Here is a 19292-nt window from a genome sequence, read left to right on the forward strand (position 1 = left end):
CTGCACTGGTCTGAACATCGTGATTCAGGATCCTGTGCTTTATGCTTCCCTGCCCACCCAGTGAATAGTGCCCTTCACCCTGACTGAACTGCTCTTCTGTTAAATCAAGCAGTGCCCTGGCCACATTTAGAAGATGGGAGGGTTGTAGAAGAGATGAAAAAATGATAGATCATGTCTGCCTGTATTTCCCCTCTACAGGTGTCTATGGAGGTGCTATAGCATAATCCCTGGGCTTATCTTTCCGCTAAAAGTCACAAACCACCTTGAAAATGAAAAATAAATACATGAACCGCCCTTGCAACAAGGCTACTCTGAATGCTGGAGGCACCTCCTCGTGTCCTGCAGTGGTACACAAGGCAGGGCTGGTTTTACTCTGGGAACATTCAACCTAAAATTTTGGGCACTTTTGGACTTGTAAGGAGAAAGTTACGCTGCTCACTCAGCGCACCTGGGACGTAAAACCGCGCAGTATTTATCTCGGGATACTCACAGTTCAGCTCAGTCTATGATCCTAGCAATAGCGGTCCATTTGACATTTGCAAATTCAGATCAAATACAAAATCATAACGAGGGTTATGTTCTGCCAAAAGGAAACAAGTCTTCCCAGTGGGCGTGATTTACTTGCAACATAAATGCGGGACTGAATACCATGAAATACACAACTCCAATTTTGATCAGCCAGAAAAGAGAGCCTTTATCGCGATGCCTCAACCTGCTTTCAGGATGTCAGAGGAGTCTGACAGGCTGTTTTCCATCAGGGACTCTAGAGGACATCATAGGAAAAATCAGCTGACAGGTATTTCTAAATTTGTTGTAGGTAATTAGGAATACATTGTCTCAGCTCTCACAAAACCCCTGACTCTTACTGGCTGGGCTTCTGCTCAGATGTGATGCCAATGTCACGGGCAGGAAACGCATGGGGAAAGTTAATTGCAGCCTGAGTGTGTGATAGTTTGCAGTGTTCCTGCTAATTGGGGTAAATGTAAGGATTCCATTTTAAAGCAGAATTCTGCGATACATTTAGCATTATAAAATGCAAAATCTGACTTAAATAAAATTTAAGTCTATAAAATACATAAAAGAAGCTGTGAAGTTGCTCTGTATAATTTCAAAATGAATGAAAATTTCTTTGTTCTTGACATTTTCTTTTATGCAATACCGTGCTACTTTAACAACAGTTTTTAATTTAGAAGGCGATTAAATGCAATTACAGTGTACAGATGACAGAGCTTATAAATCCCAACATGATTTCTTGTGCACTTCTTTTCTGCTCATTTATATTGCCTGTGGCTTCTGCTATGCAGAAATGCCAATTCCTCTGATTCGAGATGCTCAAGTAATTTCTTGGTCAATATAGGGTCTCCTTTTGAGCATGTACTGTTGTAGAGACCTACTGGCAAAAGATCAGAGCAGGGCTGCGAACATGTCCTTTCTGCTTTTTGCAACACCTCACATAGCACTTTCTGCAGAAAAGGGTGTCCTGCGCTAGGACCTAGGCTCATCCTTCCCCCTCTGGATGGGGAATCCATTCTGGATTCTTGTATGTATTGCATGCTGTGCTGGGAACACGACTGGCTAAAAAACATAGCCTTGCAGAGAAGGAGGAATAACTTATAATAAGCACTGTATTGTTACTGCCTTTTTTCTTAAAACATTCCATTTACTCTGACGTATCCTACAAAGAGAGACTGGCTGATTATGGGTCATATTGCCAACCACAAACAGTTACTTGTTCATTCAAAGAAACCAGATAATAGAACCAGCCTGGTCCAACTGAACTTAATGCTTTTTTGCCAGTAGCTTCAAGGGGAAGAAGAACATGGTCCTTATGGTCTTCATAGCAAAGAAGATTTTTTTTTTTAAAAAAAGACAATGAACAAATTCTGTCCCTTGACTAACCAGGTTCTTGCCACGTAGCTCTGCTATTAAAAATACAGCTCTATCATTTAAAACTAGCCCTGAAAAATAAAACCAAAGCAGAAAGAAAAGCCATGCATTAATGTTGTGGCCACTCCTCACTCCTTTTTTCACCCGTAAAGCAGAATATTTCTTGCAAAAGAGGTGCTCACAAAATGAGTGTGTGCCTTTTTCATAGGCAAAAACCTTCATCTCCTCCTGATAATCAGGTAATTACACAAAGAAAATGGTAAATGTATACATAATAATTATTCTTCATTTGACAATTTGGAGAATTTAGAAAGCAGTTCAATCATTACCATTCCTTTGAGGATTTTTTCATAAAGAAAAGTATAAGGTTAGTAACACCTCCTTGTCAGATAATGAAAAAAACCCACGTACAAGTTCCAAAAGCAAGCTTTTTTAACCTTCACAGTTATTAGAGGGAGATAGGTGTAGTAAGCTGTTGGTCGGGTGGATGAGATGTGTTCACTCTTCTGGGAAGAACAAATCAAACAAAGGATTCTGTTACATGGGAAATACGGGAATAATTTACATCAGTGAGGAAAGTAAATGATATTTATGTCTCTGTCTCAGAACCATCTTAAGTAGTGTCTCATAACCAGAATACATGTGCTGGCCAACTCAGAACTGTGCATCACAGCACTGAATATTGACTTCCCTCGGACAACCTACACATGACGTGCTCCTTTACTCATCAGTTGTCACTGCTGTTGGAGTCATTGGCATGGCAATTAACTTTCTACTGGCATAATTGTTGCTGACTACTGAGCCTCACACATTGTGTCTCTATAAAATCATACAACGACGATCCTATTTCTACGAGATGGTGATGAAGCTCTAATACTCTGCTTATGAAATTTTGTGCCATGGCCCTTTATTATAGTTAAAGCAAACTTCTCTGTATCTTGTGTCACAATTCTTGATGACATCTTTATGGCATTTTATTTTTATGGTGGCATCTACATTTGCAGATGGAAAAGGTTCCAGGGGGTTTCCCAAACACAAAACCTACAATGTTTGCCCTTGAGATCCTCCAGCTGGAAAGAGCAAACAGTATGTTCCCTCTCTGGGGGATGATTTCATGAGTATGATAAAGAAAGAAGAAATGTTAACTAAGGAAATGATTATAAATTCTGCTAAGAATGCAAAGCCAAGTTTTCAAAAGAAATGGAAGCAAAGTGAATGACTACATGATAAACAGAGTAGTGTAGCAGATATTTCAAGTTTAGATCCAGCACTTCCAAATTTAGGTGCTCGACTTCATATTGTCAGAGTACAGTGCTGTGTGTAATTATTTGCAATTTTGTGTATTTTGGCAGTATATTCCATGTTGTAACAAATGGTCTTTTCCTATGCCAAGCCATCCCTAAATTAGACTTTCTTGAACCGGCAAATTACATCATCTGGAAGAAAAGGACGATGTGGTGGATCCGGAACAGGGATTCCCAACCTGCAGCCCCTTGGTTATTTGTGCCTTTTGAAAACAGTAAAGGCGCTTTCAAATGGAAGCTGTCCTTGGCATTAGGAGGAGGGAGCTGAAGAAGCCAAAGCCATCAAGAAACCACAATCCAGAGACACGGGGAGTTGCACTCTCCCAATCCCAGCTGCTTCCCTGGCTGTTCGTACTGTAGGACAGCAAGAAGTCACGCAGAGAAATTGCAGGCTGCCTGGGACGGAGGTAAAAAGCTTCACACTGCCAAATTATCAGAGGGCTCAGTTGCACTGGGCTTGTTTCATACACCTGGAGGTAACATTTTGCAGCCTGCACTTTGGGGAATGTTGCTTCGCATGCTACAGAATTTCTGTATTTTTGAAGCCTCGAAAGCAATGGCAAAATTTTAAGAGAGTTATGCAATGGGAGATAAATCACCAGCTTCATCCAGCTCCATCCAGACTTTTCTTCTGCATGAAAAGTACCGAATAAATCTAAGTTGTTAGTGACTGGGGAGAGCAGAGACTGCCTGAAGGCAGTGAACAGATGTGTAGGCTGAGTGAGAAATGATAAGAGAAGAGAAAACTCAGCTAAGAGGATTTGGGCTTCATCAAACTTCACATTATTTAGACCATTAACAGAGGAATAGAGAGAAATAAGGACTGAGGAATGATATATGTAAGGGCTTAACATTCACGACTGTAATTCATTTATGTGGCCCTTTCAAGGATTTTTAAAGGAGAGAATGAGGCACTGTTGGCCTCTTGCAGAGCAATACGTTTCTTAGGCCCACTTAGGACTCACAGGTGCTTTACCTGTGTTTCTCAGCGTAGGCTCCATTTACAATTCTATAGATTCCAGTTAAATGCTATTCAAAATTCAAGTATAGTTTTTCTAGGAAGGGGAAATGCATGGGCTTTTTACACCTGTTTTCAGTAACGACCTCTGTGCTTTAAAACAAATGGAATAATTTTCAGGCTTTAATGGGCTTTTGCCTTCAACAGCTACAAATAATCTAATTATCTAGCCACTCTGGGTACTGGATGATTTAAGAATTGAAGACACGATTAGAATCTGTTACAGTAATTAGTATCCATTCTAAACCAATTGCCTGTGGCATTACATGGTCTACTGAAAGAAAGGCTGCTGGCTAAATCCTCTTCTTCCACTAAATGCAAAACCAAGTGCTAGTACAATTTCTTTTTTAACTAAGAAAGTCAAGATTTCAGAAGTCAAGTAAAACAAATTATCTGAGCTTTTATATGCTGTTTTTTAAATACTTTATATTTCACTGAAGCCAGAGAAGGAAGACCACTGATTGACTCAACTTTGGATCAAATTCACTGAATAAATTTGGGAATTTAGGGAATAAAAGGAAGGTTACAAATTTAGTGACTGAAAGGGTTATTACTTAGGTAAATTAGAAGGCATAATGAAAGAGATGTGGGTAGATTGGGAAGCACTAGGAGAACTTCCGCGTGCCCCACAAATCAGCTGGAAGCCATGCCCCACTAATCAGTTAGAAGAATTTGCAGAAGTCAGTGAGCAGGTGGATAAGGGTGATCCAGCTGATATAATATTCCCGGGTTTCCAGAAAACTCCTACAACACTGTTTTGTCAAAGGCTGTTAAAGAAATTATACTGTAATGGCAGAAGAAGAAAGGTTCTTGTGTAGAAAAAGGATGGGTTGAATGAAAGAAAACAAGGGGTAGGATTAAATGGTTTGTTTCCAGGGTGAGGGTGGTAGAAGGAACCATCCAACAGCCTCTGTGTTCGTCAGTGCTGTTCAGTCCATCCAGGACCTCTTTGTGTGGACGCTGGAACTGAATAAATGTGCTGGCAACACATGGCTGTTGGCTGTCAAGAAATGCAGAAGGTTTTCATAAATCTCAGCTAATGGACAGCGAAGTAGCAGACAAAACTCCATGCTAAGAAGCAAAGAGTTGTACATTAGCTGGGGAGTAACCCTATCTAGATACACAAAACTCTTTGTCACTACTCAGGAAAGAGAGGAGGGACACGAAAACCATCAGGGGGCTGGAACACCTCTCCTGTGAGGAAAGGCTGAGAGATTTAGGGGGGTTCAGCCTGGAGAAGAGAAGGCTCCGGGGAGACCTTATTGTGGCTTTCCAATACTTAAAGGGGGCTGACAGGAAAGATGGAGAGGGACTCTTTAATGAGGAGTGTAGTGATAGGATGAGGGGTAATGGTTTTAAACTGAAAGAGGGTAGATTTAGATTAGATATTAGGAAAAATTATTTACTACAAGGGTGGTGAGGCACAGGCACAGGTTGCCCGGAGAAGCTGTGGCTGCCCCATCCCTGGCAGTGTTCAAGGCCAGGTTGGATGGGGCTTGGAGCAACCTGGTCTAGTGGAAGGTGTCCCTGCCCATGGCAGGGGGGTTGGAACGAGATGATCTTTAAGGTCCCTTCCCAGCCAAACCATTCTATGATTCCATGATTTTGGACTCGGTGAGCTCATTGTGCCGGGATGGTCCTAAAGACTAAAAGAAAGGTAGACTTATTAAAGTAGGAATTGAGAACAAGGGAGACAATATTAATACACCACATGAGTTCATGCTGTGTCCACATCTTGAATATTGTGGTCTGGCCACTTATGTCTCAAAGGGGATGTAGAAGCATTGGAAAAGATTCAGAGAAGGGTACAAAGACAACCTGGGCATGGGATACTGCCACACAGAGCCTAAATAGGTTTGGACTCAGCCTGGTGAAGCAATCATTGAAGGGGGCTATGCAAGAGGATGGACTAAGGATTTTGACAGTGAGGGAGCTGTTGAGGGTCTCTCATCAGCAGATTCCCCCCTCTTCCCCTGCTAAAACGAGCCTCTATGCAGGGGAACATAATGTCTTTCATTTCTTTCTCTTGCTTTTTACCTTCCATCTCGTACATCATGAAAGTTCACAGGGCACCAGCTCAGCTGCAAACTGCAGGAGCAAGGGGAAGCCAGCGGATATCTAACTGAGGCGGGAGGGCAAAACCTCGAGAAACTCCGGTCTCTCCAAATTTGTCAGTGAGATGGCAGCCACACCGTGCACTGCAGAGACCGCGTTGTGCCCGACACCGGCTCTGCCTGTGCCAGCTATAGCTATGTGAAAATGCAAAGCGTTAAATAATTTATAGCCCTGCCACTCTAAGTGGCACTAAGAGCCTGGTAAATGATACATAGAGCACCTCTTTGTTCAGAAAGCATTTCCTATTAGTAAATTATATAGAAAGCACCTCATCTGTCAGAAGCCATATTCTGAGTGGGACGGTGGCAGATCAGGAGGACAGGGTCGATGACCGACCGACAGCAAGTTGCACGGGTGATCTGGGATCTATCAAGGTTCCTTATCATTCCTGCACACCTCAGGGTGCTTGCCTGCATTCACTTCTAGCTAGTTAACCTCCTCACTGTTTTGATGACAGGTGATGTGTGAATGAGACGGAGTTTCCCCTATCAGCCCCCAATTTTCCTGACATCCACCGTTCCCTTACATGTGTCCTTATCCAGCTGCAGTAAAGCAGGACTCTGTCCTCTTCACTCATGCCACGCTTGAGTGCTTTCCCATAAAACAAGGAGTTGTATTTTTCAGAGCTATATAAATAGGGACCATGTTGCTATCGTTTGCCATAGTACTAACAACTGACATCTGTGGCTCATCTGATCACTGTTAGAAGAAAATTCTCTAGAGAGCAGAAAAGGTGTTATTACAATGTTTTTATCAGTTATCAGTTATTACTGCAAAGAATAGTCCTAACTTTTGAAATTAAATACCAAGATATCAAAGAGCTAAACCCTCCTGCTACAGGACATAAAGCGTGTTTTAACTAATAGGGCTTAAATAAAACATTTTTCTGGATTCATTTTAATAGTGAGTCTAATTCAGATACTCTGGCAGTGAGCCCCTGCCTGAGGAAAGATGCTGATCAGCGTAGACCACTGGTTTGCCCCTGGAATGGTCATTCTGATAATTCTGTGAATTTATTTGTGTTTTAAAAGGACAGTAATTTCACACGCACTAAGCACAGCCACCACACACTAATGCGGACAAACACAGTACGTACAAATTTAAGGAATGCTTGACTTTTTTATGTTATATGCAGAATGCACCAAAAATGCTTGCACTTAGCAGTGTCCAAAATTGGAAAAACTGGACAGAGTAAGTAATATGTTTTCGACTGGATTGATAAGAAAAGCGACTGTAGAGATATAAGGTATGATACATCTAATCTAAATGAAGCCAGCTACATCTGAGTGGCTCTAGGCTTCCTTTAGAGTTGAGACGAGGTATTTTTAGGGTGGCGTTCCCCTCGCCTGTGCTAGACGTCTCCATCTGACCAGCCCAAAGCGCCCCAGAGCCGTGCGTGATGCTGTGGAACCTCACCAGGTCTCGGAGGATGCAGAACTCTCCTCCTGTTGAGAGAGGGCTCCCACTATTTCTTGCTGCCCAGCAGAAGATACAGCTGTTTTAAGTCATAAAAATCCTAGACTGCTTTTTTTCTCAGGAAAAAGATTTTCAGGATCAAGAAGGAGGCCGGGAGATGATTCAGAGCGGCAGGCAGCAGTGTTAGGCATCATCTCCTTTCCATCCCCTCGGAAGAATGGTAATGGATTACAGTTACCACTTGCAGTAATTTGTATTAGTCAGGGAAGCGGCTAATTACCTTTGATTGCTGGCAACACTCATCTCTTCCAGGGCAAGAGAGGGAATTTTTTCTGCTTCTGAATAGGTGAGGTGCCAATGCTCGGGGGGTCTGCAAAACCAGAGGAGCTGAAGGGAACTGCGCTTTCAGCATGTTTGAGAACCACAGCCCCAGGTGGGTGAAGAAATCCCCGACGGCATCAGACACCAAGCTCTTTCCTCCTCCCTCGCCGTCAAACTGGTGCGGGCTGAGGGTGCTGCCAGCACGGGAATGGAAGAGCGGCAGTCCCGTGCCTGGTGTCAAGCCTCTGGGTTTTGCCAGTGCAAAGAGAGATTCATTCTCATGAGATTCTCTCATAGGGAGTCATTCAGGGCATCTATTTTAGGCTGCAACTCTGAACTGTCCCGTGGGGAAACTTCTCTCATTTACAGTGTACACAGAGTATCTAATGCCTCCTAAATAGGACACACAAATACCCTACCCTACGCACCCAGAAAGGCGGAAAAGTTCTGCTCATAAGAAACATCTCCAAGCAAATTACCCTAATAAGAAGTTGGGAACAACCAACTGACTTGCATAAAACAGGGAAATCTTTCTTTCAGTTGAGATCATTTTCTCTTTTCAGATGTTAAGGTAATGATGGATAAGCAACATGGGAAATAAACACATTTTTAAAACAATCTTGAACCCAGCAGTCCTACCACTCATGTATATTCTTTTAGTGACAGTGCTGCTCAGTTCTCCTCCGTTTCCCGTTGTCGTTGTTGATTTCCATTGCGTAATTACTACATTACAGCACTTCTTAGACTGTGGCAAGCAAAATATCGCAGGCAGAGAATACAGTTTTAGACTGCAATATATATGTCAAATCCTCTCAAAGGCTAGAAATCTGCAATTACACGCTGAAATATTGCCTCACTTACCGACTGAGATGGTCCAAACAGCAATTATTTTTGCAAAAGCCTTAGTTCTTGAGTTAAACCGGCTGTGATGGATGGGGTTTCGAATGGCAATGTAGCGATCCAGTGAGATGGCGCAGAGGTGCATGATGGAGGCAGTGGAGAAAAGCACGTCCAAGTAGATCCAAACCGCACAGAGCTTTGTAGGTAGAGGCCATGTGTATCCTGCACGAGAGAAAGTTGACATCAGCTGAGAATGTGGCAGACATCTTTTGTTATGACACATATGTCTTAGTGCATATATACATCCTTCTAGGAGGAGCTGGTAGTAAGTGATGCGTTCAATAGCAGGTACCTCACACTGTTTCAAGAAACCTTTTTTTTTTTTGCTTACAACCTCCTAACTCCGTAGCTTTTGAGATTAACTCTGCTTCTTTCCCAGGCTACAGGCAGTGTATGTTTTTTTCTTTTTAATTCTGTTTGCATAATGCTAATGCTTGATGTTATAATTAACCATTTCTGGCAGCAAATCTATGGAAAGAGAAGCAATGTTGTAATTGTAGACCTGCAAGTTCTCAATTTTGTTTTAGGTCTTTTTATGCATGTAATTACTGCATTATTAACACCTGCTGACATGCAAAGCTGCCTTAATTCTGAAACTGAAACTTTAGATTTAGTGGCAGCTGAAAAAAGAAATTTCTTTTGTTGCATACCAGCGATATTTATCTCACCTGTCTTTAGGCACCTACCACATACTTAAATAAGGATATTCCCTGTATCAATGAATATTGATAATCTCCTCCAGAGAGAGCAATCCAAAGCAAACGCATTAGTGTTTACCAATATCCAACCTACATCTTTGCTGAAAATTAAGCCTTCCCTTTTTCCTTGTTCTTTCCACTAGCCATGAAGAATAATTGATTGCTCTCCTTTCTGGAAGCTATTGGAAGATGGCTATCGTGTCTTGCCTAGGTGTTTGGTTTTTTTTTTTTCTTCCAGCCTAAGCAAAGCCAATTCCTTTATCTTTTGCTTACAGATGATGCTTTTAAAACTTTTGTGCTTCTTGTTTCTCTGCCCTGGAACCTATTTAATTTATCCACGTCTTTGTTCAGTGACCAAAACAGGACTCAGTACTCTCGCAAAGGCCTCCCGATTGCTGAGTGAAATACAAGATTGCTTCATGGGTCTTGCAGGGAATGTTCTTACTTACATGACCTGGAATGGTGGGTGCCTTTTGTATAAAAATATCATACTAGTGACGCACGCTTAGCTTATGATCCACTTTGACAGCCAGATCTTGTGCAGCATTCCTGAAGCCCGGACAAATTTCCCCAGCAGTAGTTGGTTTGCTCTCTTTTTCCTAAGTTGATATCTTTGCATTTATCCTCACTGAATGTTATGTGATCATCTCAGACTTTCTCTTCGGGGGTCCCGATGATTGTTGACGATTCTGATCCTGTCCCTCCGAGTGCTTGTCACCTCTCCCAGCTTGGTGCTTTTGGAAAACTGCGTAAGCTCACGCTCCGTGCGCTCTCCGAGTTGTTAGGAGCAGTCCTGAGCAGAGCCAGGCTAAGCAGAGCCCTGCAGGACCCCCACTCAAAAGCCCTTCTGGTCCTGCAGGGAACCACTAGGAACTCTCCTTGGAGCAAGTTTTGCAGTTATCCATGTCCTTATCTTACGGCGATTTAATTTAGAGCGTATTACCTCAGCTGCCCTTGACAGTGCTGCATGGGGCAGTGCCAAAGCTGGTATTGTGAGAACAGGCTATTATTCGGGGGAGTGCCTGTCTCCTCTGGAGATACAGAACAAGATTTGCAACAGCAGGAACAGAGGGAGAGGCAGAGGAGCTAGGTCTGTGCCTAATTAAATTTAGTCTCAGTAAGCGCTGAGGAGACCTCTTTCTTGGTGCTCTTGGACTGCTGTAATACGAGCTGACCCTGACAAGCCATACAGCATTTATGGGTATGTTTTATCTCGTTTTCTGGTCTTCCAATGGGGAATCTGGTCTCTGGAGTGTGTTACGTGAGGGCTGGCTTTCAGGGGCATTTCTTCCCAGCAGCATCTCTCTGTCAGGCCAGGCCAGTTTACACAGGGAAAAGCGATAAAGTATTTTTACACTTGACAACATGCATCTGTGGCCTTTGGGAATGCATTTGTCATATCCTTCTAGACCCCTTCTCCTTGCTTTAAACCTGGATGGGGCGGGGATAAAACAGCATCCATCAGATAAACTACCTGGGAGACTACAGGGCCAGGAAAGGGGAAAACACATGAGAGGAGCCAACTGTGGATGCAGTAAGAGTTAGAAGGGTGTAGAGAACATCCTCCAGGCAGGCCTTGGGACATTTTATGTGGCACATGGTGCAGGGCACCTTTGCCTTGTGCTGTGCTCTGGCCAATGTCCAATTCACTCCTCGACATAGCAAAGGGGAAACCAAACCAAATCAAACCAAACCAAAATGAAACAAAACAACCCAACCCAAAACAAACCATGGCTGCAATTTAAAGATCGGATAGGCAGGGAAAGTTTTACAAGGTCCAGGATTTTGTGTAGTCCATGGGAGCTCCTGAGGTGTAGGAGTTCATCTGAGGGAGTTGAGAGGCGGAGAGGGAGGGCAGGGAGCCCCTTGGATGACATAAGATTTTCCTCCTGATGAAGCCACATATTAGCACCCAGGACAGGAGAAATGTTTTCCCACAAGGCCTTTCAGGTGAGGAGGCAAATAAACCAAGCTGGCCAGGATGGCTGGGTGGCTTCTTGTTGGTAACAGGGCGTACAAGAAAACTGTTTTGAGTGAAAGGCTAAGAGCGCTGCGAGGAAAGAAGAGAGGAGGGTCTGTAGGCAAGGCAGGAGACCTTGTGGACCGTCTTGCCTTGACAGAAACACATCAACCGAGACCATGTCTGGGCTGGACAGGAACCTTCTGAAATGCCTGGTCCTTCCACTGCAGCAGGGAGTTACGCAGCATCTGCCAATGTTCTGCTCCACGCTGTTGCTGTCACCCCATGGCATGGGACAAGTCTCTGAAGTGGGAGCAAAAAGGCATCCAGCACCCTGTGTGGTTTTGGGTGGGAACCAGCGCTGTTCAACTCTGTGAGTTTTCTGCTCTGTGGGCACGTCCACCTTGGCAGGACTTGCTGGGTGTCTTTTTTTTTTTTCTATCATAGGCTGGTGCTGCTGGGTGGATGGAGAAGCCTGCCCGGCTCAATGGGAATTGCCCGCAGTAGCTGTAAACCTCTCAAGAAGGAGAAATCATCTCTCTTTTGAGCAAAACAGTCCCAATCCTCTTTCAAGGGGCTGTGGAGCCGAGCAAATGCTCCCGTGTAAGGGGAGGTTTCCCCCTGTGCCACCACTGGTCATCCTGGAGGTTGACGGTGCCCCACGCCGAGATGGTTCTTCTGGTACCCACGTGGACCACCGGCTGATTTTTCACCCCAAGTTACCCCGCAAAGGTCTCCCCTTCCCGACCTCGCAAGGGAAAAAGCAGGGAGAGAGGAGGCAAAGCCGACACGCTCCCTTCCCTATGGCTGTAGGTGCCCCGCGGCTCCTCTGCGCCGGCGATGGCAAAGGAGGGCGACAATCCCGCGTTCCGACCTCCAAAACATTTCCAAACCCTGGATTTCGGATGCCTCTTTCCTCAGCAGCGGAGCCCGACCAGCAGGAGTCCCTGTTGCATGTCTCAGGGAATCACGCAGCATTTAAAAGGGGTTTGCTAATCTCACCCATCGGACGATTTCTGCTCGCTTTTACATTGTGTCTCCCACCAAAGGTAATTGCACCGCTAAGGCAATAAATCACAATGTTACACCGTCACCGATGCCAAATACAGTTTGCAAATGCTGCTGAGGGCAATCCATGTAGAAGTACTGAAACTGGGAAATAAACTTCCAGTTTTCTGGATAAAATCTCTCTTAAGTCACAGGCTCATGCTTGGACCTTAGTCCCAAAATAGCAAAGAAATAGAAATCTTTGCAAACAACCTCACTTTCCTCCTGACATTGTCTGGCTTCTCCTTGAACTGTAGTAATTCAGTTGTGGCACTGGAAAACTCATTTCTCAAAGTTTAGAGATTATAATAGCCTGACAATATTGGTACTGAACTGCTGCTGGTACCTAGGCTGCTGCTTTTTTCTATGTGAGCTGTGCTGCAAGTGATTTTGGTGAAAATGAGAAGAAAGATCTGCTATCAATCACCTACAAGGGTATGAACTGCGAGTCATTATTCACTTAATTCTTAAATAACTTATCTTAAGAAACCATAGCTTTACATTTGTAAATGTGACTAAAAATTAGGAAAAAATAATTCCCATCTGTTTTTTAACTCTCACAATATTTATTCCAGCATTTGCTGGTAAGTAGATGTCTAAGCAGGGTATTGGTGTTAAGAAAATTATTGGCATTTGTATTACTTCATTAAAAAAAATTGAAGGGGTTGCCTACTTGGAATCTAAAGGTAGTCATTAGTGCTTCTGTGCATTTTTGCAGAGCAAAGTAACTGGCAGGACCCTACATTCTCGTTAGGAATATTGAAAATTATGAGCCAGGGGAAAAAACTGGAAGAATAGAGAAAATAAAGCATCTCCATATACACTTTAAGACAATTCACCCAGCAGCTGAGTAATAAACTAATGTTCTGGACTGTATTTAAAATGCCTGTAACTAGAAATATAAGGTAGGAAAAGATTCAAGTACTTCACCTATTCTTACATCCATTAACCAGTTACATACATTTCAACTTGCATGGAGTGATTACAATTTCTTGTGGTAAGAGAATGAAATAACAACAACAACAACATGTGCATGCAATTTTTAAAGCTTCTCAATACATGCAGTAGGTTACACAGCTCATACTCACCGTACAGTATGGTTAACATCGACACAGGCATGACGAGGAAACCCAGCAGCATATCAGCTATTGCGAGTGACATTAGAAAATAGTTAGTGGCATTCTGTAGTTTTTTCTCCAGTGACACAGCCATGATGACAAGAATATTTCCAGCAATGGTTAAAACAATCACTATCACTGTCAGCAAAGCTGGCCAGTTTTTCTGTGAAAGCTGAAACAGGGAAGAGTAGCACGGTGGACTCATGTTACTTTCACACGAAAGATTGGTTAGGTTTTCAGAGTCCACAGTCAAGTTAAAGAGATGTGATATATTAATCTCTCCAGCTCCGTAAGCATTTCTGTAGAGTCTTCTCTCATGATTTATTTGTATTAAGGAGTTTGCAGTTGGGTTCGCAGAGCTCTCCTCGTCACAAAGAATATCCATTGCTCAGTCCAAAACCGGTGAGATAAATAGTGAAAAATAGGAGATTATCACCCTTTGTCACCATCAGGCTTTATATTCCTCAGCTGTCCATGCCAGAAGTTGAGGGAGCACAATCTTTTGCCGACTGTATTTTTGCCACTGGCGTGATGTAGGAAAACATACCAGAATTACTCCGAAAGCTGAAAGGTTTTGTTTTCAGTTCCATAGGAATTCCAGCGTTGGCATACATTGAAAAACCAGCTGAAAAGCAAAACCAAGCTGTAGGATAGAGAATGTGGACTTGAGACTTCAGAGAGCAAAAATGTTGGAGAAATAAAAGAGAAAAAACTTTTGCAACCACTAGGACTCCCCTCTGGAGCTACATCTTATTGCTATTGGTAACTGTAATCACACAATTTTAAACACAGCAGTATTAAAATAGCTTGCCATACAAACCAGCAGAGCTCTCGCTTCCCTATTAAGAAAGTTGATTAAAGATTCCATCCAGCATCTTTCTCCTGAAATAATTAGATATGCTCGTATTTATAGTTCATCTTCCATAATATGGCTGATAGTCTCTGACTTCTGTTGTATTTCAGTATCATTTTCAGCCTCATATCAGAGATTACACATGCTGCTCCATGCTGATTTTTATAGCTAATCGTATCTTTTGGCCCAGCCTGGCTTCAGAATGGAAATTAAACAACTAGATACTATGATAAAAAACACAATTTAAGGAAGACTTACATCGTACTTCAGAGCCCACTCTCAAACTGCAATTAGGTGCACTCTGTACCCTGATTTACCATGTTCTTCGGGGTGTTTAGCCAGTTTTGTGTCCTTGTTCTTCAGCCTCCTCCAAAATGGTGGTATTTGGAATAGTTTTTTTGACTTCTAAACTGCACTCTTGAGTGAAGCCAGTGCCTGTGCTGCGAGGCTTGCTCTTTTCTTCTGAGAGATAGGCTGCTTGCCGACTCTTTCCTTGTGCATTTCCCCGCCCCAGGGCAAGCTATATTTAAAGTAATAATAATATCACAGCCTTTCTCGAAGTGACACAAAAGAAAGCGCGCGCACACACACACAAAAAAAAAAGCAGCCTGCACGGAGGAATTACTGATTTCAACAGGAATGGAATTTCTTGCTCACTGCCTTGCTCGGTTTGTCAGACCTCCCACTATCTGGATGTCATAAACTGCAAGGTAGCAGCAGCAGAGGAGGGCAGGGGAGAGCAGACCAAAGAGGGTCTTTTTGGTAAAACTAGCAGCTTTTGCAGGCTGTATTTCGGAGGTCCTCTGCTTGGGTGCTTTTTCAGTGCATGCTTTCCATTTGCAGAGGGTGGCTTGCGAACACAGCTGCATGCAATTACAGTGTTTTGCAGGATGCAGGCTTAAAAGAGACAAAACCTAAGGCTCGCGATGGTAGATACTAGTGAAAAATGTAAGTGTGAAGCTTTTGCCATGTAGAGGGGAAATTATGCCAGCTTTAAAAAGAAGGAGTAACATTCAGTCCCCTTCAGTTTTAACTCCAGGTCTGTGCTGACATGCTAATCAAATTGGCAATAGATATTTATAAAAAATTGAAGTCACCCTGATGTCACGCTCATTTGTCAGGAGGTGGACGTAGCAGTTAACCCCAGCAGCCTGTCCCAAGCGAGTGTCCCAAATGAAGCAGTCCAATAAAGCAAAATGGCACGCAGCAGAGGGGGAAACCAAATGGCCGTCCACCCTTTCTGCCTTGTACCTCCGCTGCCAGGACACACGTGAAGAAGTTGGCCACCTAACACAAAACCCACTCCCAGATTTGCTGAGACTTACAGTTGCCAACATTTCAGCCGGGTGGGTCCGCTGCTGCCCTGCCCATCCTGAAATATATTGCATATTTCCTTCACGTAGCGGGCGGTAGCTCCTATTGATGCCCACGTGGCATGGAAACGAGTCAACCCAGTACTTAAGTTTCCCAATCCCATAGGTGAGGCCAGAAGACTATCGGGCAACACAAGCTGGTAAAAAAAGGCTGATAACGCTGAGTTTAGCAAAAAATGTTTCAGCCCTGGCAGTCCGTCCAGGAGCCAGAAGAGGCCCTTTCTCCTTTAATACGATAACCAAATGGTTACTGCCTTCACCAAGTGAATTCGGCATCCACCTTCCAGAGGGTTTGGCAGCCGTGCCTGTGAAGATGCCCTCGACGTGAGAGTGCGGGTCCACCACAGAGGTTGGGCTTCGCTTCTGTTGAACACGGCTACTGTGCAAAACAGGGCGCAAGAGCCCTTGGCTAGGGCTACGTATAACCCTTGTGAGGAACCCAGCGGTCCTGTTATTTTCTTAGCTGGCTCCCTCTGGGCTCTAACGACCGTAACTTAACGGTCATGGGTGGGAGGTACTTTTTTGCAGAGGCTGTAGGTGCCAGCAAAGCCCAGCTTCACCAAGCAGATCTTTCTCCCACTCCAAGGATGGGATGGAGGTTTAGGACCTGGTCTCCTACTTTCCTGAAAGAATGCACTAAGGAATAGGCTGTGTGCAAAAGGCTTGTCAATCCTGATTTCACATCTGCAGCCCCCTGTAGACCTGAAGCAGATGCCTAAAGGACTTTACAGAGTGGCTTCACCTCCCCTTCACTGCAGTGGCATGACTTTCACTCAGCTACTTCATCCTTCCTCTGCTCCAATGACTCATTTAAGACTGCAGCTCTACTCTGGACACCAGGAACATAAAAAGTGAGTGCAAACAGGCTGCATATTGCCTTGTCCAAGACGTCTGCAGGTACAGTCATAAGCTCTTCAGATGGGCACTGCACCACTTCTTTTGGTCTAGCTGTAGACACATCACCACAAGGTCTGAGTGCCTTCTGAACACTGCTCTGTCACCCCAGAAAACTATTTGACATATGTGAAACTGAGGCACAGGTAGATGAAATGTCGTTTTTAGCTTTGCACGTGAAACGTGGATGAGTCAGAAACCACTTTTGTGTAGCCCAGTATGTCAGAAACAAATCTGTGATCTTACAATGTCTTCTAGCAAAGTATGTTGGATGTGCTACTGAGCACACGTATATTGTATTATTATCTCGGGATTTTTTTTTTTGGACTGCAAAAAACACCCCTCCCGCCTCCCCCCAAGATCCTGAAAATGGATTCCCTTCCATATAGTGTCATTACAGGGGTCAAGCAACAAAAAAGTATCTAACCTTCCTGTGCTGAACCCAGTGAAAGGAGGGTACCAGGGCTTCCACCGGTGCTCTTGTCTCCTTGCAGAACTGAGCATGTTCCCTGCCTTGAGAGAACGGTGAGCTACAACTCCTAGATGATAAGTCATGTCTAAAGCCAGCCTCAACCATTGCCTTTCCTAAAGCTGAGTACCTCTGGAAAACTGTAGGTCCCGTGATCTTCCATTTTTAAACAAACGAGCTCGTACTGCGATAGCAGCAGAGCCTCACAGGCTGCAACCTGCAATCCCAGGCAGCACGTCTGCACCGAAAACAGACAGCTGCAGTCTGTCCCAGTCTATGTAAATTCAGTGAAATCTTAGCTTAAAATGGCGACAATGTGGTCTGCATCAGACATAAAGCATTCTTTGGAAGCACAGCTGGCACGGGAACAGTCTACATATTGCTTTTTAATTTCTGGAAGGCAGCAGCGTATCAGATTCACGAGAGCCCTCCTCTGTTCCCTAGCTCTGCTTGGAAATGTTGTGGGACATTAATCTGTCCTCTTGGGCAGGGTTTCTATGGTTGGCATGGTGCACAGAACTGCTTCCTAGAAATGCTGCATTTCAACGATTTCATCTGAAAGACGAGAAGTAAAAAACCTAGTTTACATAACTCAGATTTGGTGTTCTCAGGATTATTTCAGGTATAAAAATCCCCGGGTTTTGAGTTCGCCATTGCTCTCCTTGACATTTTGAGTGGATTGTGTAATCAGTAAATGTATAAACTGCAGAGGTTAATCGTTCACTCTGACATCTAAAATTGAGGCAAGTGGAATGTGAATAATTTGGATTGCGGTCGAGACTCCTACTATTTGGTATCTCTGTTTACATTTATCCGGGGCTGTTGGAGCAGTTAATACTGTGGTGCCTCAAGACGTGAATCAGAGCCTAGTAATTACGAACCAGAAGCAATAACTAAACAGCTCTGCTCTCTTTTTGATGCATGCCCTTCTGGATCTCTTGACCTTCTTGACCCGCGCCGTTGCAGCGAGGTGAGAACAGGTTGACAAGACCTTCCCGAAATCCAGGCGGGAGCAGCATCCCTCAACCTTGCTGTCCACAGGTGATGAACCCAAGTGCCCTGTGTCCTCCCACCCCATGGGCCACGGGTCCAGTTGACTGAAAACCTGCCGTAGCTGGTGTGTCGTTGTGGGGGTCTCTGCTGTGGAACTGGCTTTCTGTATTGTTTTGGTCTGGACTGCTTTTGAATGAGGACTGAATCTTAGAAGCTGAGGCTGAAGGGGAGGCTGGAATAACTCAGTTTAACTATAATTTGTAAGAGAAATATATATTAAGCAATCTCCAATAAGCAATGATACAGCATATATATAAATAAATAACTGAAACTTCCTAAACTTTCATGTCTATCCCACACGCAAATGTTAGTTTCAGTCTGTTCAATCCCAGGTGAAGCTGTGGTTTATCTCTTACTTTTGAAAGCCTGATTGTCTCCTGCATCCCTGAGTTTTGGGAAGACGTGCAGTATTCCTGGTGATTTGGAGGGTGTCCCCCTTTCTAACCACGTGTTATTCTTTCAGGATCTGCAAGTTCCTCTGCATACTTACAGTCCCAACAAGGAGGTAAATGTGAAAGAGAACCTGGAGCACCTTAAGGCACATCTTTTATCTGCCTAAGCCTGTTGCACTGAGATCAGTAACATTGCACCTGCGACCCCTTTTAGGTTGATACGATTCCAGTGTGATTCCTGTGGAGCTCAATGGAACTGCTGTGGCGTAAAACTGATGTAACGATCAGTCGGCTGGAAATTAAAGCGGGAAATTTTTTTTTTCTCATGCAGTTTTGACTATTTAAACATTTCTTCTCCCATATCAATTTTTTTTTTCATGTCTGAAGAACTTCAGTTTGGAAGTATCAAAACATTTTGCTTCAGCCTTGTTGATCTAAATGTAACATTTAAAAATTATTGAATTAAAAAATGTT

At 43.7% G+C, this 19292-nt stretch overlaps 1 protein-coding gene across 2 annotated transcripts in view; it reads right to left on the bottom strand.

Moving 5' to 3' along the window:
* The window catches only part of HTR2A (5-hydroxytryptamine receptor 2A), a 30229-nt gene extending 14879 nt beyond the window's left edge, over positions 1-15350 (bottom strand). Inside the window, exons 1-3 of one of the 2 annotated variants that reach the window (XM_009916109.2) lie at positions 14896-15350; positions 13755-14409; positions 8923-9123 (exon numbers count right to left, since the gene is read on the bottom strand). In XM_009916109.2, coding sequence (XP_009914411.1) covers positions 8923-9123; positions 13755-14169 — 616 coding nt within the window. In that variant the 5' untranslated portion in view covers positions 14170-14409; positions 14896-15350. Of the gene's footprint in view, positions 1-8922; positions 9124-13754; positions 14428-14895 lie in introns of both variants that reach the window. The other variant, XM_069802700.1, reaches the window with a different exon arrangement.
* Between the last annotated feature and the right edge of the window lie 3942 nt (positions 15351-19292).

This window comes from Haliaeetus albicilla, chromosome 15 (assembly GCF_947461875.1).
Source record: "Haliaeetus albicilla chromosome 15, bHalAlb1.1, whole genome shotgun sequence".
In the NCBI taxonomy this organism is placed as follows: domain Eukaryota; kingdom Metazoa; phylum Chordata; class Aves; order Accipitriformes; family Accipitridae; genus Haliaeetus; species Haliaeetus albicilla.